Below are 26,898 nucleotides of genomic sequence, written 5' to 3' on the forward strand. Positions count from 1 at the left end.
ACTGTAACCCCAGGACAGTAAGTCCACTAGCTCCAAACTATAACCCCAGGACAGTAAGTCCACTTGCTCCAAACTGTAACCCCAGGACAGTAAGTCCACTTGCTCCAAACTGTAACCTCAGGACAGTAAGTCCACTAGCTCCAAACTATAACCCCAGGACAGTAAGTCCACTTGCTCCAAACTGTAACCCCAGGACAGTAAGTCCACTTGCTCCAAACTGTAACCTCAGGACAGTAAGTCCACTAGCTCCAAACTATAACCCCAGGACAGTAAGTCCACTTGCTCCAAACTGTAACCTCAGGACAGTAAGTCCACTAGCTCCAAACTATAACTCCAGGACAGTAAGTCCACTAGCTCCAAACTATAACCCCAGGACAATAAGTCCACTTGCTCCAAACTGTAACCCCAGGACAGTAAGTCCACTTGCTCCAAACTGTAACCCCAGGACAGTAAGTCCACTTGCTCCAAACTGTAACCCCAGGACAGTAAGTCCACTTGCTCCAAACTGTAACCCCAGGACAGTAAGTCCACTTGCTTCAAACTGTAACACCAGGACAGTAAGTCCACTTGCTCCAAACTGTAACCTCATGACAGTAAGTCCACGTGCTCCAAACTGTAACCCCAGGACAGTAAGTTCACTTGCTCCAAACTGTAACCTCATGACAGTAAGTCCACTTGCTCCAAACTGTAACCTCAGGACAGTAATTCCACGTGCTCCAAACTGTAACCCCAGGACAGTAAGTCCACTTGCTTGAGGCTTCTTGGGTGTGGCTCTGGGTTATGGTCCTCAGTGTTGGTTCTTAACAAACCTCTTTAAACTATAGCTTCTTTTTCATTGGCAAATCCAAAGATGCCTTGTTCAGTACTTTCTTAGGGATATTCTGATCACATGGCAGGCTGCATTATAATATCCCTGTTTATATATTACATGACAAGTGTATTCCTTAAGAGCTCGGTTATTTTTACTATAACAACATTCGTTTTATTTTAACAAATTAATTTTCTATTCTAGTCTATTGCAGAATATTTGCTTGAATGTTCAAGGACACATAAATGGCAGTATGTGATGTGGTTTGTGGTCTCAGGGTCAATATTTTTTTACTGCTTAAACCTGTTTGCATATAGGAGGTTTTTCCTGGACCCCAAGTCCAGCTTCCTATCCTGCTGTTAGTATGTGACACCCCCCTTCCATTATTAAGTTGCTTGCCTCCTGCGTTATTCTTTCTTAGAAAACTGGTGATTTGCCTCTCATCTGAAAAATTTCTGATTTGCCTCTCATCTTAAAAATTAAAAAAGTAATCTTCTAGAATTTAGGGCACACTGTATGTCAGGTAGTTCCAGTAGGACCTTTCTGTGGAATAAGTATAAAAAACTATTTCTGTGATCGCTATTTTTGATGTTCAGAATATCTAGTTTATTGTCACGGGTTTTTTTTTCCTTTCTTCTTGTCTCCTAAATCCCTTGTTTAAGCTAGATGTAGTACAAATTACCAATAGCCTAAGTTCCAACTATGAGGCTTTCATTCTATTTATGAGCATAGTTCTCTAAAGAGAAAATAAATAAAAAATTTAAATAGTAATGTTGCTTACACAAAATCAGATTAATCAGATTAATTACTATACCATTACCATCAGCACACAAATATGTTGCAATATTCCTCATGAAAAGCAAAACCAGTCAAAAGCCTCTCTTGCAGCCACAGCCCCTCCTGGAGCTCCCCATTCCACTTCAGAGTAAGCCCCTCTGAAAGAATTCCCTCACGTTGCAATTTCTACTTCCTCTCTTCCCATTCTCATTTGAATCTCCATTAAAGAATTAGTTCCTGCTACCCCATCAAAATACCACCTCTTTGCTACCAATAATATCCACATTTTTACACCCACAATTATACACAGAGTCATGTAGTTTTCACTGGGTTCATTCTATATTGATACATATATCCACTCCTTCTTTCTATTTTCTTTCTTTGGTCTTAAATTGATACCATGTCATCCAAATAAAATGGTTCCTCCATTCTTTATGCTGGTTCCTCTTCCTCCCCCCTCTGACTATATATGTGGTCTATCTACGACTCCCCATGAGGGATATAATCCTGTCTCCTGGCCTTAAATACCATCTCCATGCCATTAGACACAATTTACATCTCTAGCCCCTATTCTCCCTTGAATTCCAGAGGTCACTTTAAATCGAAATGGCTCAGATGATGACACTGTCCCAACCAAGCACGTCCTCCCACGGTTACCACTGTCACAGAAAATGTCACCTCTGCTATTCTGATGGCTCAGGTCAAAAACAACCTTGGGGAATCTTTCTGTCCATTTATTCCCTCATATCTCATACCCAATATATCAGCACATCTTGTCAGACTTTCCTGCATAGTATATATGGAATCTGACCATTTCTTTGCACTGTCACCTAATCCAGGACACCGTCATTCCTCACCTGGAGTACAGCCGTAGCCTGTTCACTCTTCTGTCTGCTACAGCCCTGGGCACCTGTCAGTCAGACACTTCCTTGTGAAGTTTGAGTCAAATTATGCCAGTCGATTGCCCTGAATCTTTCATGGATTAACACGTCATTCAGGGTACATTCCAAAGGCTCATGCAGGCATCAAATTCTGTATACTTTGGCCATCTGTACTTGCCAACCTTGCCCCCTAGCACTTTCCCTTCACTTTCCTATTCCAGCCACACTAGCTTTCTTGCTGTCCAGCAATATTTCCTTAATACTATAATAGAACCTTTTTCCCCCAGATATTTACATGAATTACCATCACCCTAGTCTAATATAACTCGGTCCAAGGCTTTTCATGACTACCCTAAAAATAATATCACATTCCATCCACATCATTCTCTAGGCTCCTGTGTTTAATACTTTCAGCACCTTCATCACAAGAGGACACGTTATATATGCATTGCTTTATTTTCTTTTTCCTTCCATTGGACTGAAAGGCTCTTGAAGGTGAAGATTTTCTGTTTCCTGTGTTCCCCCAATGTTTTTCATTTGCTTTTTTCTCTTTCCCTGTTTCATTTACTGCTAAATCTCCATGACTTCTGCAATGCCTGATGCATATGGGTTTTCAAAAATATTAACTGGATAAATAAATGGAAGAATGAATAAACAAATCACCACAATATTAGACCCAATTATAACAAAAGTTTTTTACTTGAAATTAGCAAGTACTATGTGAAAACTATCGATTTTTATTTTGAGTAGTTGGAGAAAATTTATACTATTCATGCTTCCAGAAACCTTATCAGACCACCAAAATTATGTTTGATGTTATGGCTTTTAATCATGATCTGAAATTCTTTTTTTTTTTTTTTTTTGGTAGAGACAGAGTCTCACTTTATGGCCCTCAGTAGAGTGCCATGGCATCACACAGCTCACAGCAACCTCCAACTCCTGGGCTTAAGTGATTCTCCTGCCTCAGCCTCCCGAGTAGCTGGGACTACAGGCGCCCGCCACAACGCCCAGCTATTTTTTTGTTGCAGTTTGGCTGGGGCCGGGTTTGAACCCGCCACCCTCGGTATATGGGGCCGGCGCCTTACTGACTGAGCCACAGGAGCCGCCCGATGATCTGAAATTCTAACATCACTGAGTTGTTATCTTTATATTTAAAGACTTATTAGAAAAAATGCATTTTCCCGGTCAATATTTTAACACAAGTCATAGAATACTACTATGTTGCTATGAATTCTTACAAACTGATGTATCAAAAAGCATTCAATTTAATGTATATAAGAGTAAAACCCTCTTGTTTTTACAGCATGGAGTTCTGTTGATAAGTTAACATTCATATTTAATTACAATGTCTGTAGATCATCCCCTGAGCATCTGGTTAACAGTACCTATTACAATAATATAAATGAGTACAGACAAACTATTAGAAAGCACAGGAGTTCAATTATACTTTTTGAACTTTGATATTGAGTATTACTGATTAGGCAGAAAAAGTGAATCAAGAAAAATTTCTTGGAAATCATCAATCTGAGCAAACATAGTTTAGTCATATCTAATTGAGAAGCCGTCAGAAAAAATTAACCAGGAAATCATTTAGATTTGCCTTTTGGTTACTGCATTTTGTCTGAAGGCCACAGTAAGCTGTTATCTTGTACATGACAGGCCTTTTAAAGCATGTCTGTGTATTATGGGCATTCATGAAATTGTAACATTGATGTCCAAATAATAATTTATTTATTAACTCTTAAATTAGACTAAACTTAATTCGCACAAGTGGACTTAATATTATAATTTTTCCAAATAAAGAAAACATTTAAGGAAACATAGAAGATAAGAAACAAATCCTCTAAACAAGCGTCTCCACGTTTTAATGAGCCCTCTTCTACTAAAAATGCATTAGTTTTTTCCTCCTGCACTGTGAGAGAGGATTCCGACTTACTTGGTCAAACGTATCTTAATTTTATAGCTCTCTTTATGGATTTGGACCTTTGGGGGACATCTGTTTCTCCATCTCATTCCGCTGTCATTGATGGTAAAATACTGCTGCCCTCTCAAGTGCTGCTTCCAGTGGCCCTACGCATGCTTTAAATTGTCCCATAATGTAATTCTTTCCTTTCCAATGCGTTACACTAATGCATACCAGGGTTTTTTTCACTAACATTTATATTCTGTTAAACTTGAGGTAAGTTACAGGAAAGCTGCAGTTAGCATTTCTTGCCTTATTAATTTCTCAGTGATTCCTCACTTTATTCCTAAGGGGAAATAAAGGATTTTTTTTTTTTTTTTTTTTTTGGTAGAGACAGAGTTTCACTTTATTGCCCTCGGTAGAGTGCCGTGGCATCACACAGCTCACAGCAACCTCCAACTCCTGGGCTTAGGCGATTCTCCTGCCTCAGCCTCCCAAGCAGCTGGGACTACAGGTGCCCGCCACAACGCCTGGCTATTTTTTTGTTGCAGTTTGGCAGGGGTTTGGTTTGAACCCACCACCCTCGGCATATGGAGCCGGCACCCTGCTCACTGAGCCACAGGCACCGCCTGAAAAAAAGGATTTGAATTGATAGAACATCAATGCTGTTATGATAGCAGTAAATAACTCTAGAGGTTTTGAGTCCTGACCCTTCTGTCAAGTTAACAAAATGTTCCAGTTGTGTTAATTATGATAATATAGCACAAATAATTATAGAATCAGGGGTAAGGCTTTTTCCCTTCACTTTGGAAACTATATGAACTATTATCTGTCAGAAAATCTGATTGTAAGTTTGATAATAATTGGACTAGATGGCCAGATGACAGTCCTTCACAAACTTAAACTTGTCTCTAAATCTCATGGTATCTAATTTTAGCCTTTTCTCTGCCCTTAACCTCAGTAACATTAACCAGGCAGCTATCTGCATACTAACGTGTTAAAATTACAAGTGTGCAACTAAATGGACTTTCTAAGCATACTTAATGGCTGTATTTAATAATTCATACTGAAGGCAGCCTAGCAAATGTATAATACAAAGAAATGAAAGTTAATAGTTTTGAGTCACTGTTAATCTTTTTTCTGTCACCCATTAGTAGCAATTCACTTTTCCTCTATGGCCACAATTTTCTTGTCTTATATACTATAGTAGATAGTGTCATCATTTCAGCATTTTTCATTCTAATAATAGAATCCATCTACTATATACCTTGTCATTTTGACGGTACTGTTAAGAGCACCTTTAACTATACTCATTTGCTATGTTAGAGAGACCTCTGAGTAAGAAATATATTACAATGAGGTTCTAGAATATTTGTTTTATTAAGTTTTAATATAAAAGAAAAAAATTAAATTCAACTGTAATTTGAAAATTAATTTCTTGGTGGAAGTATTTGCACGTAAGCTATCTAATGAGTACAGATAGAGTCTAAATTCTAACACAGAAATTTAGAATGAAGTAGTAGAGTTCCTCCATCCACATTTTCTTTAAATTTTTCTCTAGTTTTGTTGTTGCCATTTGAAAGGTAAGAATGATTCCCAGAGAGAGAGAAATAGGGTAATCAAGAAAACATACCCATTTGGGAATGAGTGGAGTTTAAATATTATTATTTCAATCACGTTCTTTCTTGTGTAATATATAAGTAAACAAGACAGTTATAAGCATTTAATGCTAAATATTATTAAGTTAACTTCATCTTGAAAAAATACAAATAATGCATTACTGAGTGCATTTCTACTTTTTTAAAGAAGTTATCGTGTCTACATGAAGCACCCTTCTCTCACTACATGCGTGCAAGTGTGTATGCGTGTCTAATCAGATCGAAATTATCAACTTTAGAAATTTGTCAAATATGCAATTTCTAGTAATTACAATTACAATTTACAGAAGCACACCTATTTATACATTTTCCAATTTATTTTTTGTAGAAAATTGTATACATTTTGTTAAAAATATGGCTTAGCATTTAATTTAATCTCATCTACTCCCATTATAAAAGTCGAGACCTGCCCTTACTAATTTTATCCAGGTCAGGTAATCATGGCACTAAAAAGTTTAATAATACATTTGTGTTACCACTTAATAAATTATTCCATCTGTGATATACTGACTTACAGTATAACATCCTTAAAAGTAAAACCCCTGTGATATTATTTACAAATCACTCTGTTAGTAACTTTTTGGCTTTATGATACCAAAGTTGAACAAAATAAAAGTGATGTGTTATAATATTTATTTCCAGCAAAAAGCATTAGAAAATACCATTTCAGAGAACCTCGGAATAAATGAATCATCACTAAAATTAGAGAAGTAATTTTTGTAGTACCTTTATTTGTTTGAAAACTTAATTAGTTTGAGCCAGAAAATTACACAGTTTTGAAGTGTACCTTTGTTTGAAAACTTAATTAGTTTGAGACAGAAAATTATACAGTTGTACGCTTCTGAAAGGAAGGCATGTTTAATATTAGAGAGAATGTATTGAAGCAGCATGGGCCTGATAGGAAGAAGGGAATGATTTTTTTATACGGAGAGCAGCCCCCATTGATGGTAAGGGATATTTTAATATGCTGATGAGCTAGGTATTTGTATATTCCAATTTTATAGACAAAACAGAAATCTGGGGATTTTTTTAAATCAGTTGCCTAAATTGCACACACAAAGGATCTGTAGAAAGACCAACACTGGGCATGTTAGGGGGGCCAGGAACACTGGGTCCCAGCTCCTGAATGGCTCCCTCTGAGGCCGCACACTGACAGGCTCTGAATAGAGCCGCTACCCGGGATGCCAGAAAGAGGAGACGGTCTGCAAGGGTAGGAAGCAACCAGAGGGCTGAAATAACCATCTGCTCCCGTTTACATTATACTGCTGATTGTATTTTGACATTTTGACTTATTTTCTTCTTGAGTATGCTAATTTCAATTGTTAGAGTAGTGCTGACAATACATCATTAAGTATCATTTAATTTAGCCTCCTTGGCCATCAAGTTATTTTGGGGATGAATGACCAGCAGCTAACAGTTATGTTGTACTGATGTTTTAACATACGACAGGATGTTGGATATAATGCAGATATGGACTGGGTGCCATTTGAATGTGGTTTTATGTTCATTTACAGATGGGATCACAGAAGAGCAGGACCAAGGGAAGTATATATAGGAAGTAATTCCAGTGTAAAAGGCCTCAGTTGTACTGTGGCTTGTATTTTGTAAGGAATCTTAATGTAACCAAAAATAGCATTGGAATGTCATTTAATATTATCAAAGAATAACTTAATTTTGCTTGGAAATCAACACAATTTAGATGCATCCTTGACAAAATCTTTTAAAGTAACTGAAAAATGAGTTTTTGTATAACTGAATGAGATATATAAAAGTTAATATGCCCTTAAAATACAAATGGGAGAGCACTTTAAGGTTTCACCTTCCTCAATGAATGGGTGATTAAAAGGGAATCAGTACTCTTTTCATAAATGATTATAATACTGCACAAAATTATCAAGACAGTGATTTTCAGGAAATTTGAGAGAAAGAGAACTACGAAGTGAGTCCATGCTTACTGTGTTTGTTTATGTGTTTGGAGGGCTTTTTGTATATTTTGTTTTTGTTGTAAATGGAAGATAATGTCTAAATTGCAAGGGGCTTAAGCTCAACCAAAGTAAGATAGCTTCACTGAGGCAAAGTGACGGAAATCAGAGTTCTGGGTTACAAAAGAAGCTGGAGACAAGACTCCCTGAAGAAGGGAATGATGTAAAGAGGTAGACTAGAAATCTCTGCGGAGGGATTTTTAGATCTTTAGCTGGTGGCTGAGTTGAAGATATGCAAAGAGAGCGCTCCAGAGGCTGCCCAGAGAGCGCATGCCCAGGACAGAGCAGACAGGGGATGGCAACCAATGCTGAAGAAGCTGGACGTCAGGACAGAAGTTTATTATGTTGTCAGGTGGTTTGTTTTTTTACCTATTAATTATATGCCAATAATGCTTGGCAAGCAATCTAGTGGAAGACATACTTTAGAGGTAAAGGATGAGAATGAATTAATCACACCAAGCATAAGAAATGGTCTATTAAAAATATAGACAGGTTGAAAATAAAAAGATGATGCAAAATATATTATTCAAACATAAACTTGAGAAACTCGGTGTGGCTATCTTACTATGAAACAAAGCTAACTTCAGGGCAGAGAAAGTTGTTTTGTAATGATAAAATAGTCAATCAGGAAGAAATAAGTGTAAATGTGCGCAGCATACTTAGCATAAGGAAAATACTAAAAGAAAAATTAGCAGGGATAGAGGAAGAAATAATTACAGTTAGGGATGTTAACACAAGTCTCCCAGAACTTGGGCGGCTCCTGTGGCTCAGTCGGTAAGGCGCCAGCCCCATATACCGAGGGTGGCAGGTTCAAACCCGGCCCCGGCTGAACTGCAACCAAAAAATAACCGGGCGTTGTGGTGGGCACCTGTAGTCCCAGCTACTCGGGAGGCTGAGGCAAGAGAATCGCTTAAGCCCAGGAGTTGGAGGTTGCTGTGAGCTGTGTGATGCTATGGCACTCTACCGAGGGCCATAAAGTGAGACTCTGTCTCTACCAAAAAAAAAAAAAAAAAGTCTCCCAGAACTTGAAAGAAGTAGACAGAATTATTAGAAAGAATGCAGAAGACCCGATAACCATGAACTAATTAATTTACAGAACTCATCCTATCAAATAACTGAGGAACACGTATTTTTAAAGACTATATTAAATATTAACCAAAATAGATCATATGCTGGGACATAAGAGAAAGCTCGATCTATTTCAAAGGAAGGAATTTCACAGAGCTCTATGCATACTTGCCTACTACACCTGAATTAAACTGTAAGTCCCCAACAACAAAATGCCTAAAAATTCCCCAAATATTAGAAGTTAAATAACAGGCTGTTGACCAGGCATGGGAGCTCATGTCTGCAATTCCAGCATTCTGGGAGGCCTTAGTGTAAATATTGCTTACACTCAGGAATTGGAGACCAGCCTGAGCAAGAATGAGAACCCATCACTACTAAAACTAGAAAAAAAATTAGCTGGGCATTGTGGTGCACACCTGTAGCCCCAGTTACGTGGGAGGCTGAGACAGGAGGATGGCTTGAACCTAGGAGTCTGAGGTTGCTATGAGAAAGGCTGATACCACAGCACTCTAGCCTGGGCAAAGAGTGAGACTCTATCTCAAAAATAAATAAATGACATGCTGTTATGAACAACCGATGAACAAAATATCAAATTCACTAAAAAAAAAATTAAAATTATTTGAATTCCTTATGATAAAAATACATCATATTATACCTTACAGGAAGAAGTTTAAGTAATGCTTATAGGGAAACATATTTTCAATGCCTGTATTATTTGAGCTCTGAAAAAACTATATATTCTCCCTTCTAGGATCCCTCTATTTTTTAGTATTGGGTTAAAAATCCTAGAGAATGCAATAACAAAATTAAAAATAAGAAACAACTAACAAATATTAGAAATAAAGAAGCCACTTGTCCACCACAATTTACACAAAATTTTTTTCCCTACATATAGAGATAAAAAAGTGACAAAAATTTCCCTACATATAGATCTATAAAAGTGACATTTTATAAGTAAAATTAGCAAGATTGCATGACATGAGGCCAATATAAATGTCAGTTTTGTTTCTAGATATTAGCAAACAAATACATCTGAAAATGAAATTTAAAAGTATGTAACATGTTTAAGGATCAAAAAGTATATGAAAGACTGCTACACATAAATCTAAGAAAACTAGAAAGGGAAAGACATTAATGAACCTAAAACAAAGTTAAGATAACCAGTCTCTTCAAGCTAACCAATGAAAAGCTAGTTCTAATCTTTACAACCTAAAATAGACATAACATTCTTTTTCAAATTAAAAAATTTGCTTTTGCAAAGTGTATCAAAATATTTAATTTTAAGTCATACTTTGTAGATGTATGACTGAAAACCCTCTGAAATTGGTATAAGAATAGACATTATATGTAACATTTAATGGGAAAAATAAAGTATTCTCTATCATAGCCACAAATATATGATGAATTGATTTCAAGAAAGTTGCCCAGGTAATTCAATAAACAAAGATCTTTTTAATGATTGATGATAGAATATATAAATATTTTTATTGGATAAAACAAACCTCAACCCTTACTTAAGAAGTTCACAGATATTAATTTATATATATATGGACCACAATGTAAAAAACTAAAACCATAAAGCAAACACACAAACAAACAAAAAAACCCCCACAAAACACATTTTCACAAATTGTGGTGTATGAAAAGATATGTTAGACAAGAGAGAAATAAATTAATAAATTTAGTTTCACTGAAATTAAAAATTCTGCTCTTCAAAATATTAAGAAAGCATTATAAAAAACATTTTAAAAATTAAAAATCAAAATATAGACTAGGAGGAAATTTGTCAAAATGAGTAAGATCTGTATCCTAAATATGTAAGACTCTTATATTTCAATCATAATTAAATCTAGTAAAAAAATTGGCAAGAGACTTAAGCACTTCAGGATGGAACATTTACAAATGACCAGTGAGTGTGTAAAAAGATGCTTCAGACCATCAGCCACCAGAGATGCAAAGCGGACTCACAACACACGGCCACCAGAAGCGACATATTTCCAGGTGTTGCTGAGGCTACGAAACTTATGAGACTGCAGAACATCTTAGCAGTATAAAGTTCTGGGAGTATAAAGTTCTCAAATAAAGAAAATAGCTGGATAGTTTCTTACAAAGATAAATGTGGGATGATATACGTTCCCGCCACTTTTCTCCTAGTTATTTTACTGAAAAGAAAAACAAGTATCAGCAAAGGCTTTCTGTAAAAATATTGCCTGGCTTTTCCATCATTCTCCTTAGAAAGAAACAACCTATAGGGGATGGATGAACAGTGGTATCATCTCTCAAGGAAAATAGTACCCCTGCACTGAGTAACACATGATCTCCTGACACATACAACACAGGTGAATTCAAAATTCAATTCATCAGCACAAAAGAAGCCAGATACAAGACTCCATCCCATTCGATTCCAATAATACGAAGTTCTAGAAAAGGTAAAACTAATCTATGATAAAAATATACTCAGTGGTTGACTGGGGATGAGGAATAAGACTACAAAGACACAGAGGGAGTTTTCTAAGACAGTGAAATTATGATTTATTTTGATGTGCTGGTATTTAACAGCTTGCATATGTTTTTCAAATCTTATTGATCTTCAAGTGTAGGTATGTACATTACTGTATTCAAGTACAGTTCAGTAAAATTTATAAATAGCAGGCATAGATTTACTATTTAAGAAGAAGACTAATTGGTTAAAACATTTTGAACCATGAACTTGAAAACTCAATTTGCTGAATGATAAATATAGCTCCAGTTCTGCATTTTACGTTCTTAATGAGCTATTTGGGGGCTCTGGGGAAGTACAGAGAGGAGACTTTCTCAACCTTGGCATTATTAACATTTTGGAATAAATTATTATTTGTTGTGGAGTGCTGTTCTGTGATTTTAGCAGTTTATTTTATTTATTTATTTTTTATTTTTTTATTGTTAAATCATAGCTGTGTACATTAGTGTAATCAAGGAGTACAATGCGATGGTTTCATATACAATCTGAAATATTTTCATCAAACTGTTCAACGTAGCCTTCATGGCATTTTCTTAGTTATTGTATGTAGACATTTGTATTCTGCCTTCAGTAAGTTTCGCCTGTACCCATTTTACAAAGGGCTCCAGATATTGGTAAGTCTCCCCTGGGGTAGAGGAAAGGGGCCTCGGGTGAAAATCACCACCTTTGAAAGCCAAAGAATTGGAACACCTATAATACAGCGGCAGATGGATTTCCAAACACGGCAGTTACCTACTTTGTCTCACTGGAGTTCCCTTGGCCACTCCGTGTCTCTATGTTTAGTTACACATATACTTTGATAAAAGACGATGAGTGCCAGGAGTTATCATTACGTTTGCCATCAAGTCAGCTATTAGTACGTAGGATGTATCGTTATTTCTATTGAACTGTGAAAATATGGACTATAAAGAAAATCACTTACTAAATACGTTGTTACAGCCTCACAAGTTTACAAATTTACTTTAACCCTTTGTGGTTTATAATCTCTATTATATACAGTTATGATTGTAATTAACATGTTAGCCTTTATCTCTTTTTAATTATTATACATTATTTATAGAAGAAGTACTATATTGCGATTCAATTATTTATTCTATTCAGTGTCAAAAGCTGTGTGTGCCGTAAAGAAGATATTTAGAACATCTCGGTGCTCCCCATTGTGACACGAGAAAACATACTATAAATTCCTTAGTGATTTCAACATGCAAAAGATGAAACCCTTTGGAAATTTCAGGCATCAAGGACTTTAATAAATGTGTATATTTAATTATTTGCAATCTCCAGAATTTTAAGAAAGAATTAAAACCATGCAAATCATTCCGTATGGATTCAGTTTCTAGGGAGAGAACAGAATGAGACAGAAGTAATTCTAATGATGCTCTAAAATTGTTATGATCCTTCTTTTCTTGAGTGGAAATTTAGGCTGATGTTGAGAAAGCACACTGGACAACTAAGTTCATGAACTTATCCTGGAAAGGGTGCAAAATAACTCATTGCCAACTATCACATCTTCCAGGTACTCTGCTTGGGAAGCTATAACTGATGCCAGCACCCAGTCCAGCCTGCAAAGCAATTTTGGAACTCCTTTTCTGCAATGGCTATCAGAGCTGTCATCCTATGATGTCTGACAAATAAGGTTATGAACTCATCATACCTTATTGCTAAATATATGGCACATTATTCAACTATGGTCACTTTCAAAGCAGTCTTCTTGGCCATATGGTGGCTGCAGTGATATTCAGCAATGGGGTATGTAGCATTTTTTTCTAGGATGAGTTCATGGAATTAATTTTTAACCTCTTAAAATATTTCATAGCTATGTATAATAACCCACATATCTAAAACAAACAATAAACTTACAAATTTTGCTCACACCATCTTTTGCCAACTCTCATTTAATATTAGTCAAATATCTGTGAAGTACCATAAACACTCATTTTAGTACTTCACCGCATATAACAACAAAATGACAGTTTTTGTTTCTAGAACTTGTTTAGTTGAGGAAGATAAGCTTACAGTGAACTTTAGGATATAGACAAGTTACCATAAATAGCTTCTGTGAGAGTGAAAGAGGTTTGAAGAAGTTGCAACTCTGGGAATTAAAGATATGCTGTATGAGACATGTAAAAAACAGGACTATGCCATTAAAGAGGTGAGGGTAGGTGTTCTAAACAGGACCCATGGCAAGGACAAAGCACTCCAGTGCGGTTAAGATTGGAACCTTTGTCATTAGAGAGATAACCGGCTTACCCAGAAATCAGTTGCTGTTGGGGTATGTGGGTTGCAGCAAGATTATAGAAGACCCCTTAATGTTAGGTGGAAGAATTCAAATTTTATACACACTAGATAAGCATTAAACAACATAGATAAGAATTACGTCTTACAACTGATATTGTAAAAATATACATACAGTAACATAAGGGTACAAGGAATTCCAAACAGGGGGCAGCAAAGGAAACCAAAAAGCAATATTATCATCAGCACTGTGTTTAATTATAAAAGGCAGTGTGAGTGGGCAGTGCCTGTGGCTCAGTGAGTAGGGCGCCGGCCCCATATACCAAGAGTGGCAGGTTCAAACCCAGCCCCAGCCAAACTGCAGCAACAACAACAACAACAAAAAAAAATAGTTGGGCCTTGTAGTGGGTGCCTGTAGATCCAGCTACTTGGGAGGCTGAGACATGAGAATCACCCAAACTTAAGAGCTGGAGGTTGCTGTGAGCTGCAATGCCACAGCACTCTACTGAGGGCAACAGAATGAGACTCTGTCTCTAAAAAATAAAATAAATAAATAAATAAATTTTAAAAATACAGTATGAGCAATGGATTACTGCATCAAGTGATTGATATAAGTAATCCTTACAAAAATAAATTTATGAATTTCTCTACATTTTATTATTTCATAGGTACAAACTATTCTGATGCATTAAAAATTATTTTTGAGGGCAGCGCCTGTGGCTCAAGGGGTAGGGCGCTGGTCCCATATGCCGGAGGTGGCGGGTTCAAACCCAGCCCTGGCCAAAAACCACAAAAAAAAATAATAATAATATTTTTGAGTTATAAATGTAGTTTTAAAGAAAGAATTTTATTTCCTATAGATGTGTGCATACATTAAGGAAATATATTCCAAATGGCTATTTTCTTCTGACTCTTGAGGGCATATTATCACAATATTTATAACATATGATGGAAAATAGGTGTTTTTATAACGTTTCTGACCATCTCATGTCAGCCATGAGACTGGTCAAGCGACAACAGCTTAACTAAACATGAGACCCCTCATTTCTCTGGCCAAACACAAGTAATCTGAGCTCTCTGAACAAACCTATTAGCAGAAAAAAATGATAAGATGTCAAATGTGTGTTGGGTAATCTGAGGGCCCTTGGCATTGGCATCAGACCTTTTCATTTTCCTGAGCTGAGATGTGTTTCTTTCTGCCCAGGGACCACTGCGCTAAGCTTCAGAACAGAAGAAGATATGTTCTACTGTCTCCTAAATCTGTGACCATTCCACATTTACAGGTTAAACAGGGCTGCCCAATCCCTGGAGTTCTGGAGATAAGCATCTATTCCCATTCAGACTTTGGTTAACAAAGTTAAGTATTTTGAAACATTTAAAAGATGAAATAAGAAAATATGTGTCATAAGAGTTTTATGGTAATAATTTCTTTTAAGCACCAGGTGCTGGAATTGACTTATTAATAAAAAACAAAGCCAGGTTAGGTACACAGAATATAAATAATTAAAATTCTGCTGTGCTTTTTAAAAAAGTCTACATTCAAGACCACACAAAGCTAAGCAAAACCAAACAAATCAGAGAATCATTACAAAACTCAGCACTTACCCATATTTTGCAAAATTTGCCCAGCGTTTCATTATAGATCTACTCAGAATGTCCTCTGCGTTGGTGTAATGAGCTCGTCTTTCCAGAGGCAAACCAAAGACAAATTCAATTTCGTAACCATGCATCACCCCCATCCATTCCGGCCAAGGAAGTTTGGAGGATCGATGTTCAAAATAGTAGAAAAAGGCATTATTTCCCGATTCTGAAAACTTCTTGGTGAACTCCAGGGCAGGGCATATCAAATTGTAATCTCCAACCACATCATCCAAGGCCTCCCGGTAGTTTTCTGGTCTCTGATCATCTAACCAGTCTGTGTAATGAAAAAAAATAGACTCTTTTCCAAATTCACTCACTCTTGGAAAAAACAGTTGTAAACCTTCTTGAAATTCTTTCCTGGTTATGATACTGTTGTTATCTTTGCTGAAACCAGGAGCACCATAGACTAGAAAAGCCATTCCTTCATCTTTGTTAACACCCACCAAAATCTGGGTCTTTTTGAATTGTCCGAGTTGAAGCAGAGAACCTGGTGTGTCAGTGAGAAAATCGCCATCCACCACTGGACCAAAGTTGAATGACAAGGGGGCGGAAGGGGCAACAGACACTTCGTTCAGAAGAATTTCTTGGGGATCTTTACTTCGAAGACACTTTATGATCTCAGTCTCATTCTCTCTAGAGCAACCCGCTAATTTAGCTAAGGTTAGTGTTCTGTTCCTGGCTTCATAAAGAGGTGTTACCGCCCAAGCGGCGTTACAGGATCCACTTTGCAAAATGGCTCTGGTGAACAACGGGTGGCTTTTCAGAGACAGCAAATGAAAGCTAACTGAAGCTGCCCCTGCACTTTCTCCAAAGATTGTCACACTTTTCGGATTTCCTCCAAAGGCTGCTATATGTTTTTGGACCCAGTGAAGTGCCATCTGTTGGTCAAATAAACCCATGTTCCCTGGTGCCTCAGGATTTCCTGGTAAAGCTAAGAATCCGAGGGCACCCACCCTATAGTTCATTGAAACTACAATAACTCTTTCAGTACGAGCTAGAAATTTTCCATTATAACTATGTAAAGAGGATGTCCCAGATTGAAACCCACCACCATAAATCCAGACCATGACGGTGGCGTTTTTGGGTTTAGGCACTGGACTCCAGACATTCAAATATAAACAGTCTTCACTGAGATTAGTATTTGGGTTCCACATCTCAGACCCAGGAAAGCCTGGAAAACTCTGATCTATGATTCGAAAGCAAGAATTTGCGTATTTTGTAGCATTCCAAACCTCAGACCACTTGGTCAGGGCTTGTGGCTTTTTGAATCGAAGTGGACCAAGAGGGGGCTGTGCATAGGGAATCCCGAGAAAGGCTGTTACCACGCCACCAAGAACTGGCAAGCTCATCCCTCGCACTTTTCCATTTCTGGTTGTAATTATGATGTCATCTTCATTTTTGGGATTTCCCAATAAGCACGCAGAGCAGAAGACACCACAAGATAAATCTGATGGATGTAACTGTGCCCCGGCCATGCATACTGATTTCTGAAAGAGAGGTAAGTAGGAAGTTTTATCACCCTCTTGTGTTTAGTATCATACTTTATGGCTGATAATGAACTAAAAGGTAGTAGTTATTTTGAATACTAAAAATTAGGAAAACACATAAATTAGCCACTGGTAGAAAGGTCCATCTAGAAAAAAGTAGACAACAGTTGAAGAAATTTCAGTTTTCAATTTAGAAATGAGACAAGTGACATGGATAGTAGAAAATATTTCATTGTGGAGATATTTATCACCCAACATCTGTAAAGAAGAACTCATCGTTTAAAGAAAAAGTGCAAAGTGACAAGAACGCTGCCACTACAAAAAGCAAGACTCAGAATAAATACCAATTTCCCAAAAATTTACCAACCATGAGGAGCTTCTCTACCTGAGTTACAAGGACAATGGCAAGAATCTTTAACTGGTATGAATGAAAGATAATCGTGGCTTAAAGTTTTTCTGCATTCTGAGTGTAGTCAGTGCATAGGTGTGACAGTAATTTGTTAACTGATTAAAGTATGTGCAGCCAGTGAAGATAGATGTGTCAGCATGGTCAGAGCACTTGTACTTTTATGGGGACAAAATGAATGAAATGTCAGGATCCAAGCTGAGAAACTGTGGATACAAGTGGAGGAAGCAAAAGTAAATTGTTTGCGTTGTAAAATCATAAGTGTTTTCTATTTTTATTAGATAATATTTATTTGATAACATAAAGAGGCTATTAGGGGAAATTAAGGTTTTATCAAAAAATTATAATGCAGATCTGAGTTTCTTTTAAATAACAAACAATTTTAATAAGATTCTGGAACTCCATTTGACAAAGAGGGACAAAATGTAATGCTTTTTATTTGTTTATTTATTTATTTTTTGAGGCAGAGTCTCACTATGTCACCCTCAGTAGAGTGCTGTGAGGTCACAGCTCACAGCAAACTCAAACTCACAGCAAACTCACAGAAAACTCAATCCCTTGCCTCAGCCTCCCAAATAGCTTGGACTACAGGCATCCACCACAAGGCCCGGCTATTTTTTGGTTGTCGTCGTCATTGTCGTTTGGCAGGCCCAGGCTGGGTTCAAACCCGCCAGCTCTGGTGCATGTGGCTGGCACCCTACCCATTGAGCCACAGGTGCTGAGCCAATACAAGTCATTTAAAAGAACTAACATTTTCATGTAACTGGAAGAAACCCAATTAAAATAGACACGAATACTGATTCTCATCCACAAAAAAAAATAGCAAAGGTCCACAAATATACAAAATCATTCCATTATTGTCTTTTCAGATGCTATAATCATAAATCCAAGCAAGAAACTAATCCCATGTGCACCAACATCTGTATTAGCTGTTTGTTTGTTTAATTTAGACTGTCTTATAAGGCAGAGATAAGAAATTATCATGATACCTATATCCTAGAACTAGAATATTCAAATTTTAAATCAGCTTCATTTGCCAATACTCATAGGATACCTTGTGATCAAGAAGAATTTTTCATATTTCAATCAACTAATCCATGGTGTATAGCACTTTTTCGGGGCTGGAAATCTAGTGGATATACCTATATCTAGGTCTATATTTAATTGTATCAATATTCATATCTATGCAAATATATTTATATGTAAAATGATGGCTATAATATTTATCAATCAAGTCACAATATTATTTTTTATTCTCAATTTTGATGCAATTGGATATGTAAATAAGATCAGTAAAATATCAAAGTATATGCTATTTTAACATTATTTCTATATTCATAAAATGTAGGTATTATTGTAATAAATGTTGTTGTACCACCATGCATTGCTTGAAGATAGGGATACATTCTAAGAAATCATCATTAAGCTATTTTCTCACCGTGAGAACGAACTTACATAAGGGTATTGGGTATAACCTACTACACCTCACCCTACCTGGTATGTGGGTCTATTGCTTGTAGGCTAGAAATCTGTACAGCATGTTACTATACTGAAGATTATTGGCAAGTGTAACACGATGGTAAGTGTAAAGTATATCTAAACCTATCTAACCATAGAAAAGTTGCGATGAAAACAGAAAATAGGGTGGATTGTTGACCAAAATGTCATTATGCAGGGCATTGCTATATTAGAAATAATATTAAATAAGTAAACTCAACCAATGATTTAAAGCACTCTAAAACCTAATATTTTATTCATTTATTTATTTATTTATTTTATTATTATTATTTTTTTTTGTAGAGACAGAGTCTCACTGTACCGCCCTCGGGTAGAGTGCCATGACATCACACGGCTCACAGCAACCTCTAACTCTTGGGCTTAGGCGATTCTCTTGCCTCAGCCTCCCGAGCAGCTGGGACTACAGGCACCCGCTACAACGCCCGGCTATTCTTTTGGTTGCGGTTTGGCCGGGGCCGGGTTTGAACCCCCTACTCTCGGTATATGGGGCCGGCGCCTTACTGACCCAGCCACAGGCGCCGCCCTCGCCCGGCTATTTTTTTTGTTGCAGTTTGGCCGGGGCTGAGTTTGAACCCGCCACCCTACTCATATGGGGCATATGGGGCCAGCATATGGGGCCGGCGCCCTACTCACTGAACCAAAGGCGCTTATTTTTTGAGATAGGGTCTTGCTCTGTTCCCCGGTATAGAGTGCCGTAGCAGCGTGACTGCTTACTGCAGCCTCGCAGTCCGGAGTCAACGTGATACTCCTGCTTCAGCCTCCCACATACCTGGGATTACGGGAACATCCCACCATCCCCATCTAATTTTCCTACATTTTGTAGAGATGCGGTCTCACTCTTGGTCATGCTGGTCTCAAACTCTAGGCCTCAATCCATTATCCGGCTTCAGCCTCCCAAAGTGCTAGGATTATAGGCGTGAGCCATGGTGACTAATCTAATGAAAATTTTCATTTCTGACGTAATAGTTTCGGAAACACTGCTTTTACTACAATGCTTCCCCCATCCCTGATAATTACTAAATCTTTCTCTTAAGTGGAAGTGGGCATTTGTAGAAAAAGTAGTAGAATGGATTTTTTTTCTTTGTAAAAATCTTTCTTTGGAAGGAAAAAAAAGAATACAATACCAAGTTGGTTTGCTGTAAGCTGCAGTATAATAAATTATTTGCTGCCCTCCAGTTTATAATTGTTCCTCTTTGTCTAGCCCAATCAGTTTTATTCTGAGTCTAAACTAAGGCACGTGTCATTTATTTTTTTCTCCCTTTTTTAAACATATTATTTTGTCTTTGAGAAACAAACATTAAATTTTTGGCCTCTGTACCTTTTGATATACAAATAGTTTGTTAATTTTATCGCAAAGCCTGTAGTATAATTACTACCAAAATATATTTGTTTTGTGTGCAGTCAGTAAGTGTCTTAATTTTCATTGCTTAAGTTTTAAAACAACTGGTATAACATTTAAAAGTTTATAGCATCATTCTCATGTCACTTTGACTTAATAACCATGTCTTACATGCTTTTATTTATACTTTGTGCAGCATAGGTCTCAATGTTATATGACAGTAATTATATAAATTAAAATTTTAATTTTTCAGTAGTGATATCTGAGTTATCACCTTGTAAATAATGTAATTAGTAACATTCAACAATGCATGCTTATAAGCTGGTATAACATCTAAAAGCATGCGTTCATTGCAAAAGTGATAATATACTTTCAACCCACATGTACCTGTTGCAGTGTTATACACCATAATATTAAATCTGTAATTCAATATGAAAATAAGTACATGTCCACATATTCCCTGTTAATATATGCTACTATGTTATATTAACATTACACAGCAATACTTTATTTAAATAAGCATCACACTGTCCTTTTCATAATCTGATATTCTCTCTTCTAACATGTTACTCTGTACCTTTTTCCATTAAAGACTTTATAAGTTTCAACATGTTTATCATATAATTAAATAATCAAAAGATAAATGAAAAAGGGGACTAAGAATGTTGTTAGTCTATATATCAAAATCTTTATTAATTATTAAATCATGTAATAAGACTTCATTGTTTTTCCTTCCATAAATGTCAATGGGCTACTGCACATTAAATAAACAATTAAAATCTGAAATTATGTAACATGTTTATAATAATGAATGGGGAAATTTTTTCCTACCAAGTTCAACTGGGTATCTGAATGTAGATCATTTAGCTTATTAAAATAGTATTTAATATTTGAAAGAAAGGTGGGAATTTTGTTTATAATGCCAAAAGAGAATAAATGATGCGAATGGGAGGGAAAAAAGCTGAAGAATAAATAAATACTATCATGTTTCAAGTTTATCAAATGCGCCAGGATATAAATGTTTCCCGCAATTTGTGGAAACTCTAAACTTTCAAAAATATAACTTTTAATATAAAACCTTAACTAAATTTTGAAAGAAGTATCAAAATTACCCAATTTAAAAAATAATTGCACAATATTATGATTGTGTGTGCTAAAATAATTGATTAAAGAGCTATTTATTTGTCACTTGTGGATAGTAATCAAATTTTCAAAATAGTGGGTCAGATGGGAATTTCTTTAAGGATGCTCAAAAAATATTCAGAATAGTTTTTCTCTGAGCATAGAGTAATTTTATTGTCTTTTAATAAGTCACTACAAAAATGCATTTTTCTACTTAAAAATAAATCCTTTTCAAATGATAGAGAAAGAACTATTTAGAAAATACTTAGCCGGGCGTTGTGGCGGGCGCCTGTGGTCCCAGCTGCTGGGGAGGCTGAGGCAGGAGAATCGCTTAAGCCCAGGAGTTGGAGGTTGCTGTGAGCTGCGTAAGGCCACGCACTCTGCCGAGGGCCATAAAGTGAGACTCTGTCTCTACAAAAAAAAAAAAAAAAAAGAAAAAAGAAAATACTGACATGATCTAGAATAAGCACCACTAAATGTACTTGGTCAAATTAAAAAATTAAGTCTTTATAACAAAGCCAAAATACTTTTTTCATTGTGGCAAGCTAAATAGGATATTGAGGAAGTCTGGCTTTCAGGGACCCTACCAGAAGGAAGGACCCCGGTAGAAGACATTACTTAAGGCATGAGAAGCATCAGTCTGTATCTGGCTAGTCAGGAAGGACATTCACAAACTCATATCCTGTGAATAGTTCATATATTAATTACTAATATTAGAGTCTTGGGTCTTCATTGAAAGATGACTCTGCTTTGGGGTCAATACTTATTCAAGTACAATTCTCTAACATCTCAGAGAGTCTAGTGTTGAGAAGAATAAGCAGGTTTTGTGAAGAAAGTATCAAAATAAAAATACATAATTTAAATTTCTATTATAGTTACAGAAATGAATCAAAGCAGGAACAAATTTGTAGATAAGACATGACTTATGAAGATGTTATTAGTTTATACTTTATAAAAATGAAATATAGAGTAAATTTGAAGTATATTTTTATAATTAAAGAAGCAGGATTATTGCGAACAACAAAATAAAATCTAGGAGAATGAAACAGAAATTTGGAAATCCAGGAAGAAGATTTAAGTAGCATCCAAACACCTGTTATTTCATATCCAAAGATAATTCTAAAAATTTTCATTTAAATTACAAAGTTGCATTTTAAAAGCTTATGCTTTTTATTGAACAAAAGAACTATTTAAATAAGTGAACTTTAATTTTATTTGTCATAACGCTGAGGTAATTTATGTTAAGGCATTAGATAGTAACTCTTAATTGCATTTATTACCATGAAACATAGTCATAAAAATGTAGAAAATGTACTAATACATTAAAAAACATAAATCATAAACAAAATCTCTTTGCTCATATTTCAGGTTTCTCTTAATCACTCATGCATTTTATACCCTTTAATTCTTAATTGTTGGTTAAACTGGAACCAATGTCTTCAAAATAATGGCAGGTACAGGATGAGCAAAGAGTCAATATTTGCTTATTTCTATAATAACAAAACTAACAGCGAATGTATGATATTTTGTTCCTCTTTTAAGACACATTTGTAAAGAAAGAGAAAAAAGGGCAGAGAGGATAAGTTTGTAAATCAAGTTAGGAAATAAATTTTCCTTTTACATGAAAGAAACTGACGTTTTATTTGTCAATTTGTTTTGTTAAAGTTCCAAAAGACAAAATGTTGATTTAGTAAGTACCCTGCTCGGCCAAACAACAAGAAAGTCATTAATTTCATGCTACTTAAAAAATAAAGATAAAAAGGAAAGAAAAGTACAGCAATGCTGGTGAAAGACTACTTCTGATGCTCTTTTAGGGAGGGATTCACTAAACAATGCATTTAAGAGTAAAACAGTATAAATCGTTTTCCCTTAGAAAGCGCAGCAAGAATGTACCTCACAGATTCCACAAGTGCCACAGTCTCTCTACAAAGTTTAACAAATTCATGACTTGCTCAGCGCTTCAGGGAATTCGGTCTGCAGTCCCAGAGTATCAGGCAGAGATGGTGCAGCTGCCTGCTTGCTTCCTCTGTCGGGTCTGCAAGCTCAGGGGCTCAACCCCACAGAGCACCCAAGGGACACAGTAGGCACTGAAGGGAACACGCTCCTTCCAGAGAACCTGGGTCGTTACAGGAGGGTGCAAAATCTGAGCAACTTACCCAACTCTGCCACAAAGATGATAAAGTTTGCAAGGAATCAAAATCGTGGAATACTTCAGAGAACTGCAGGACACAGCTGCTGCTGCAGCCTGTAAATTGGACAGCCCTGATACTGCAATCAACTGTTAGTGACGTAGCTCGCGAGAGTTGGCAGCAGCGACTGGGTCTAGAGGCGGCAGATCTTGACTTTCTGACATCTGTTCCGAGGCTGATGGTCTGAACTCAGCAGTGATTCATGTACAGAAGTATTACCGGGTCGGATTAATGTTTTACAACTGCAGGTGCTCCTCTAAGAGTGAAGGAAAGATAGTTTAGCTTGTTTAACTAAAAGAAGTTGAAGTGTAACAAAAAATTCACTTTGAGGGTAAAACTATCAAAACTTTTAAGATTTTTTTTTCATTTTTCATAGAATACACATTTTTTTTCCTATCGTCTTAAGATTTAAAGATACACACTTTTTTTTCTTTCTTTTTTTTTTTTTTTTTTTTTTTGCAGTTTTTGGTCAGTGCTGGGTTTGAACCCGCCACCTCTGGCATATGGGGTTGGCGCCCTACTCCTTTGAGCCACAGGCACCGCCCTGCACACTTTTTTTTCTAAAAGTAAATGCTGTTATTGAATTAATTCCATTGTATTGTGCCAATGGTGAAGTTAGAAAAAATGGTAAAAGAGAAAATAGGAATCAAAATAATTGCACCATAGACATCAGCTGTGCAAATCCAAAGATCAGTTCTACGAACTGAATGGATGTTTCTGATATGTATCCCCTTCGGATTCCCACACCCCAGCTTTTATTTCAGTCATGTGAATGTCAGCCAGCATTGGTAATTCACTATCCTGGGGCCTTGCCAGAAGTCATGCCCAGGAAGAAGCCACAATTTTCCAGTCAAAACAAGAAAAATACAAGGAAGTCTATAAAGTAACCAAACTCCATAGAAAGGCCCACTTGTCCATTAACTGTGTTACACACGCTGCCATATGTATTTGTCTGCCAGGCTTATTTTCCTTAAAATAGACAATTGAGAAATTTAAGAACAAACAACAACAGAAAAAAACCCTTCCATTAACTCTTCAATGCTTCACTTTTCTGTGCGCTACATTCTTAATCTTTTGCAAATGTTACCTTTCACTTTTAAATCTCTCACTTTTGGGCTCACTATGAACTAATAGGGAGGCAAATATTTATAGGTAAACCCATTTTCAGTTTTTATTTTTTTCTATTTATTTTTATTTTATTTATTTATTTATTTTAGACAGAGTCTCACCATGTCACCCTGAGTAGAGTGCTGTGGCATCACAGCTCACAGCAACCTCAGACTCTTGGGCTTGAGTGTTTCTCTTGTCTCAGCTTCCTGAGTACCTGGGACTACAGGTGCCTGCCACAATGCCCGGCTATTATTTTGTTGCAGGTGTCATTGTTGTTTGGCAGGCCCAGGCCTGGTTCAAACATGCCAACCCCGGTATGTGTGGCTGGCACCCTAGCCATTCAGGCACCAAGCCATCCATTTTTGGTTTTTAGAAGCATGTTGAAATTTCAAACAAGGAAATACAAGAACTGGCTTTTGTTATAATTCTGCATTGTGGCAGTCATTATAAATGACAATTTCCAGTGGATCTCAACCTGTGGGTGGCAACCGCTTTGGACCACTGGAAAACACATCCTACATATCAGATATTTACATTATGATTCATTAACAGTAGCAAAATTACAGTTAAGAAGTAGCAACGAGGGTGGCGCCTATGGCTCAGTCGGTAAGGCGCCGGCCCCATACACCGAGGGTGGCGGGTTCAAACCCGGCCCCGGCCAAACTGCAACCAAAAAATAGCCGGGCGTTGTGGCGGGCGCCTGTAGTCCCAGCTACTCGGGAGTCTAAGGCAAGAGAATCGCGTAGGGTTGGAGGTTGCTGTGAGCTGTGTGAGGCCACGGCATTCTACCGAGGGCCATAAGTGAGACTCTGTCTCTACAAAAAAAAAAAAAAAGAAGAAGTAGCAACAAAAATAATTTTATGTTTGGGGGGTCACCACAACATGAGGAATTGTATTAAAGGATCAAAGCTCTAGGAAGCTTGAGAACCACAGATTCATACGAATGAGTTTATATTAATCAAACAAATACATGAGTTAAATATTATTAACCCCACTTTCAAATGTGAAAACTAAAGCTTATAAAGATCAGAAATTTGGTATATTTACTACCACCAGCAGCTTTTGGAAACAGGATTTTAGCCTTGATTAGTGTGACATCATTTCCTGTCAACTGTTTCCAAGATAATAGTCATTTCTGTGTTTTAAAATTATCTTTTCTGTGAAAATTGCTGCTTAGGCAGAATTGCCTTGATAATAAACTTCACAGTCACAACAATTTGTACTTGGGTTATACTTTCTGTAATAACCTATTACACAAAGTTGCAGAATACATGTCTAAAAGGGGCAAGACTTTTTAAAAGAAGTACTGACAGTTTTGCAATGGTTTTAAAATGCTGTATTTTTGTTTGAAATAGTTATTTTCATGGCCCATGTGAAAGTTCACAGGTTGAATCACATGAGTTTTGAAATCTAAATGTCAAAATTCTTCTCTTCAATATTAAATCCCCTGTATTGATTTCTATGCTAACAATGTAGTTGGTTTTATTGTCAAATCCTGCGATTGTCGAGGGATGCTTTTTTGATATTAGTGAATTCAGGAGCATGTTTTACACGCTTCTAATATTCACTCACAGCGTATAAATATTTCACAAATGCATATATACATATCTAATTTTCATCATTAAACAGAAAGATAATAAGATAATCAGTTAAAGTAGATTTTTATTTTTTATTATATGTTGTTTAAACTGCCTGATTACAAGAACTGGGGATTTGTCCCCTGCTCTTGTATTTACTTCAGGGAGCTACCTTTAGTTTTTTTACTCACAAGGTTTCTCAGCTCAGCTGCACTATCAGACGCGCCTTGGCTGCATCCTGACAGCAGGTCTCTTTCCTGTCTGGCTGGGGAGTTTCTTCCTTCCTTGTGGCTGAGCTTACAGCAGCTGCTTTGCGTCTATGGTGTCAGCATTTTCTCTTTCACATGCAGCGGGAGGATGTGGGTCACACGCAGAGAGCTGGTTTCAGGGTTACTAGGCAAGCGCTATTCCATTACCTCACAGCCTGGACGTTCAGGGATCCCGCTGCTAACGTGGAGTGTGCCTTGTAAATGATGCTGGTGAAATAGCACAAGACACTTGATACGGCGTTAACACTGTCAGCGTTTGCAATCATATATGCTAAAGCTTGGGGAGGACAGCAATCCTAGTTTGGGACCTGCAATTGTTTTCAGCTAGCCGGTCACAGTCGCTTTTGCTTTTAAAGTTTAATTATAACTCATTTACCACTGGGCAGGCTCTTGTCCAGGGGACAGCACTCAAGGATACTTGAGACAGT

The 26,898-nt window shown here is 36.8% G+C and overlaps 1 protein-coding gene across 1 annotated transcript in view; it reads right to left on the minus strand.

Moving 5' to 3' along the window:
* LOC128579348 (cholinesterase-like) overlaps positions 1-23,343 on the minus strand; it is an 83,240-nt gene extending 59,897 nt beyond the window's left edge. The window contains 3 exon segments of the mRNA XM_053581491.1: positions 15,418-16,850; positions 16,852-16,940; positions 23,219-23,343. Coding sequence (XP_053437466.1) covers positions 15,418-16,850; positions 16,852-16,932 — 1,514 coding nt within the window. The 5' untranslated portion in view covers positions 16,933-16,940; positions 23,219-23,343.
* Positions 23,344-26,898: the final 3,555 nt, after the last annotated feature.

Source organism: Nycticebus coucang, unplaced genomic scaffold (genome assembly GCF_027406575.1).
Source record: "Nycticebus coucang isolate mNycCou1 unplaced genomic scaffold, mNycCou1.pri scaffold_46, whole genome shotgun sequence".
Classification (NCBI taxonomy): Eukaryota; Metazoa; Chordata; class Mammalia; order Primates; family Lorisidae; genus Nycticebus; species Nycticebus coucang.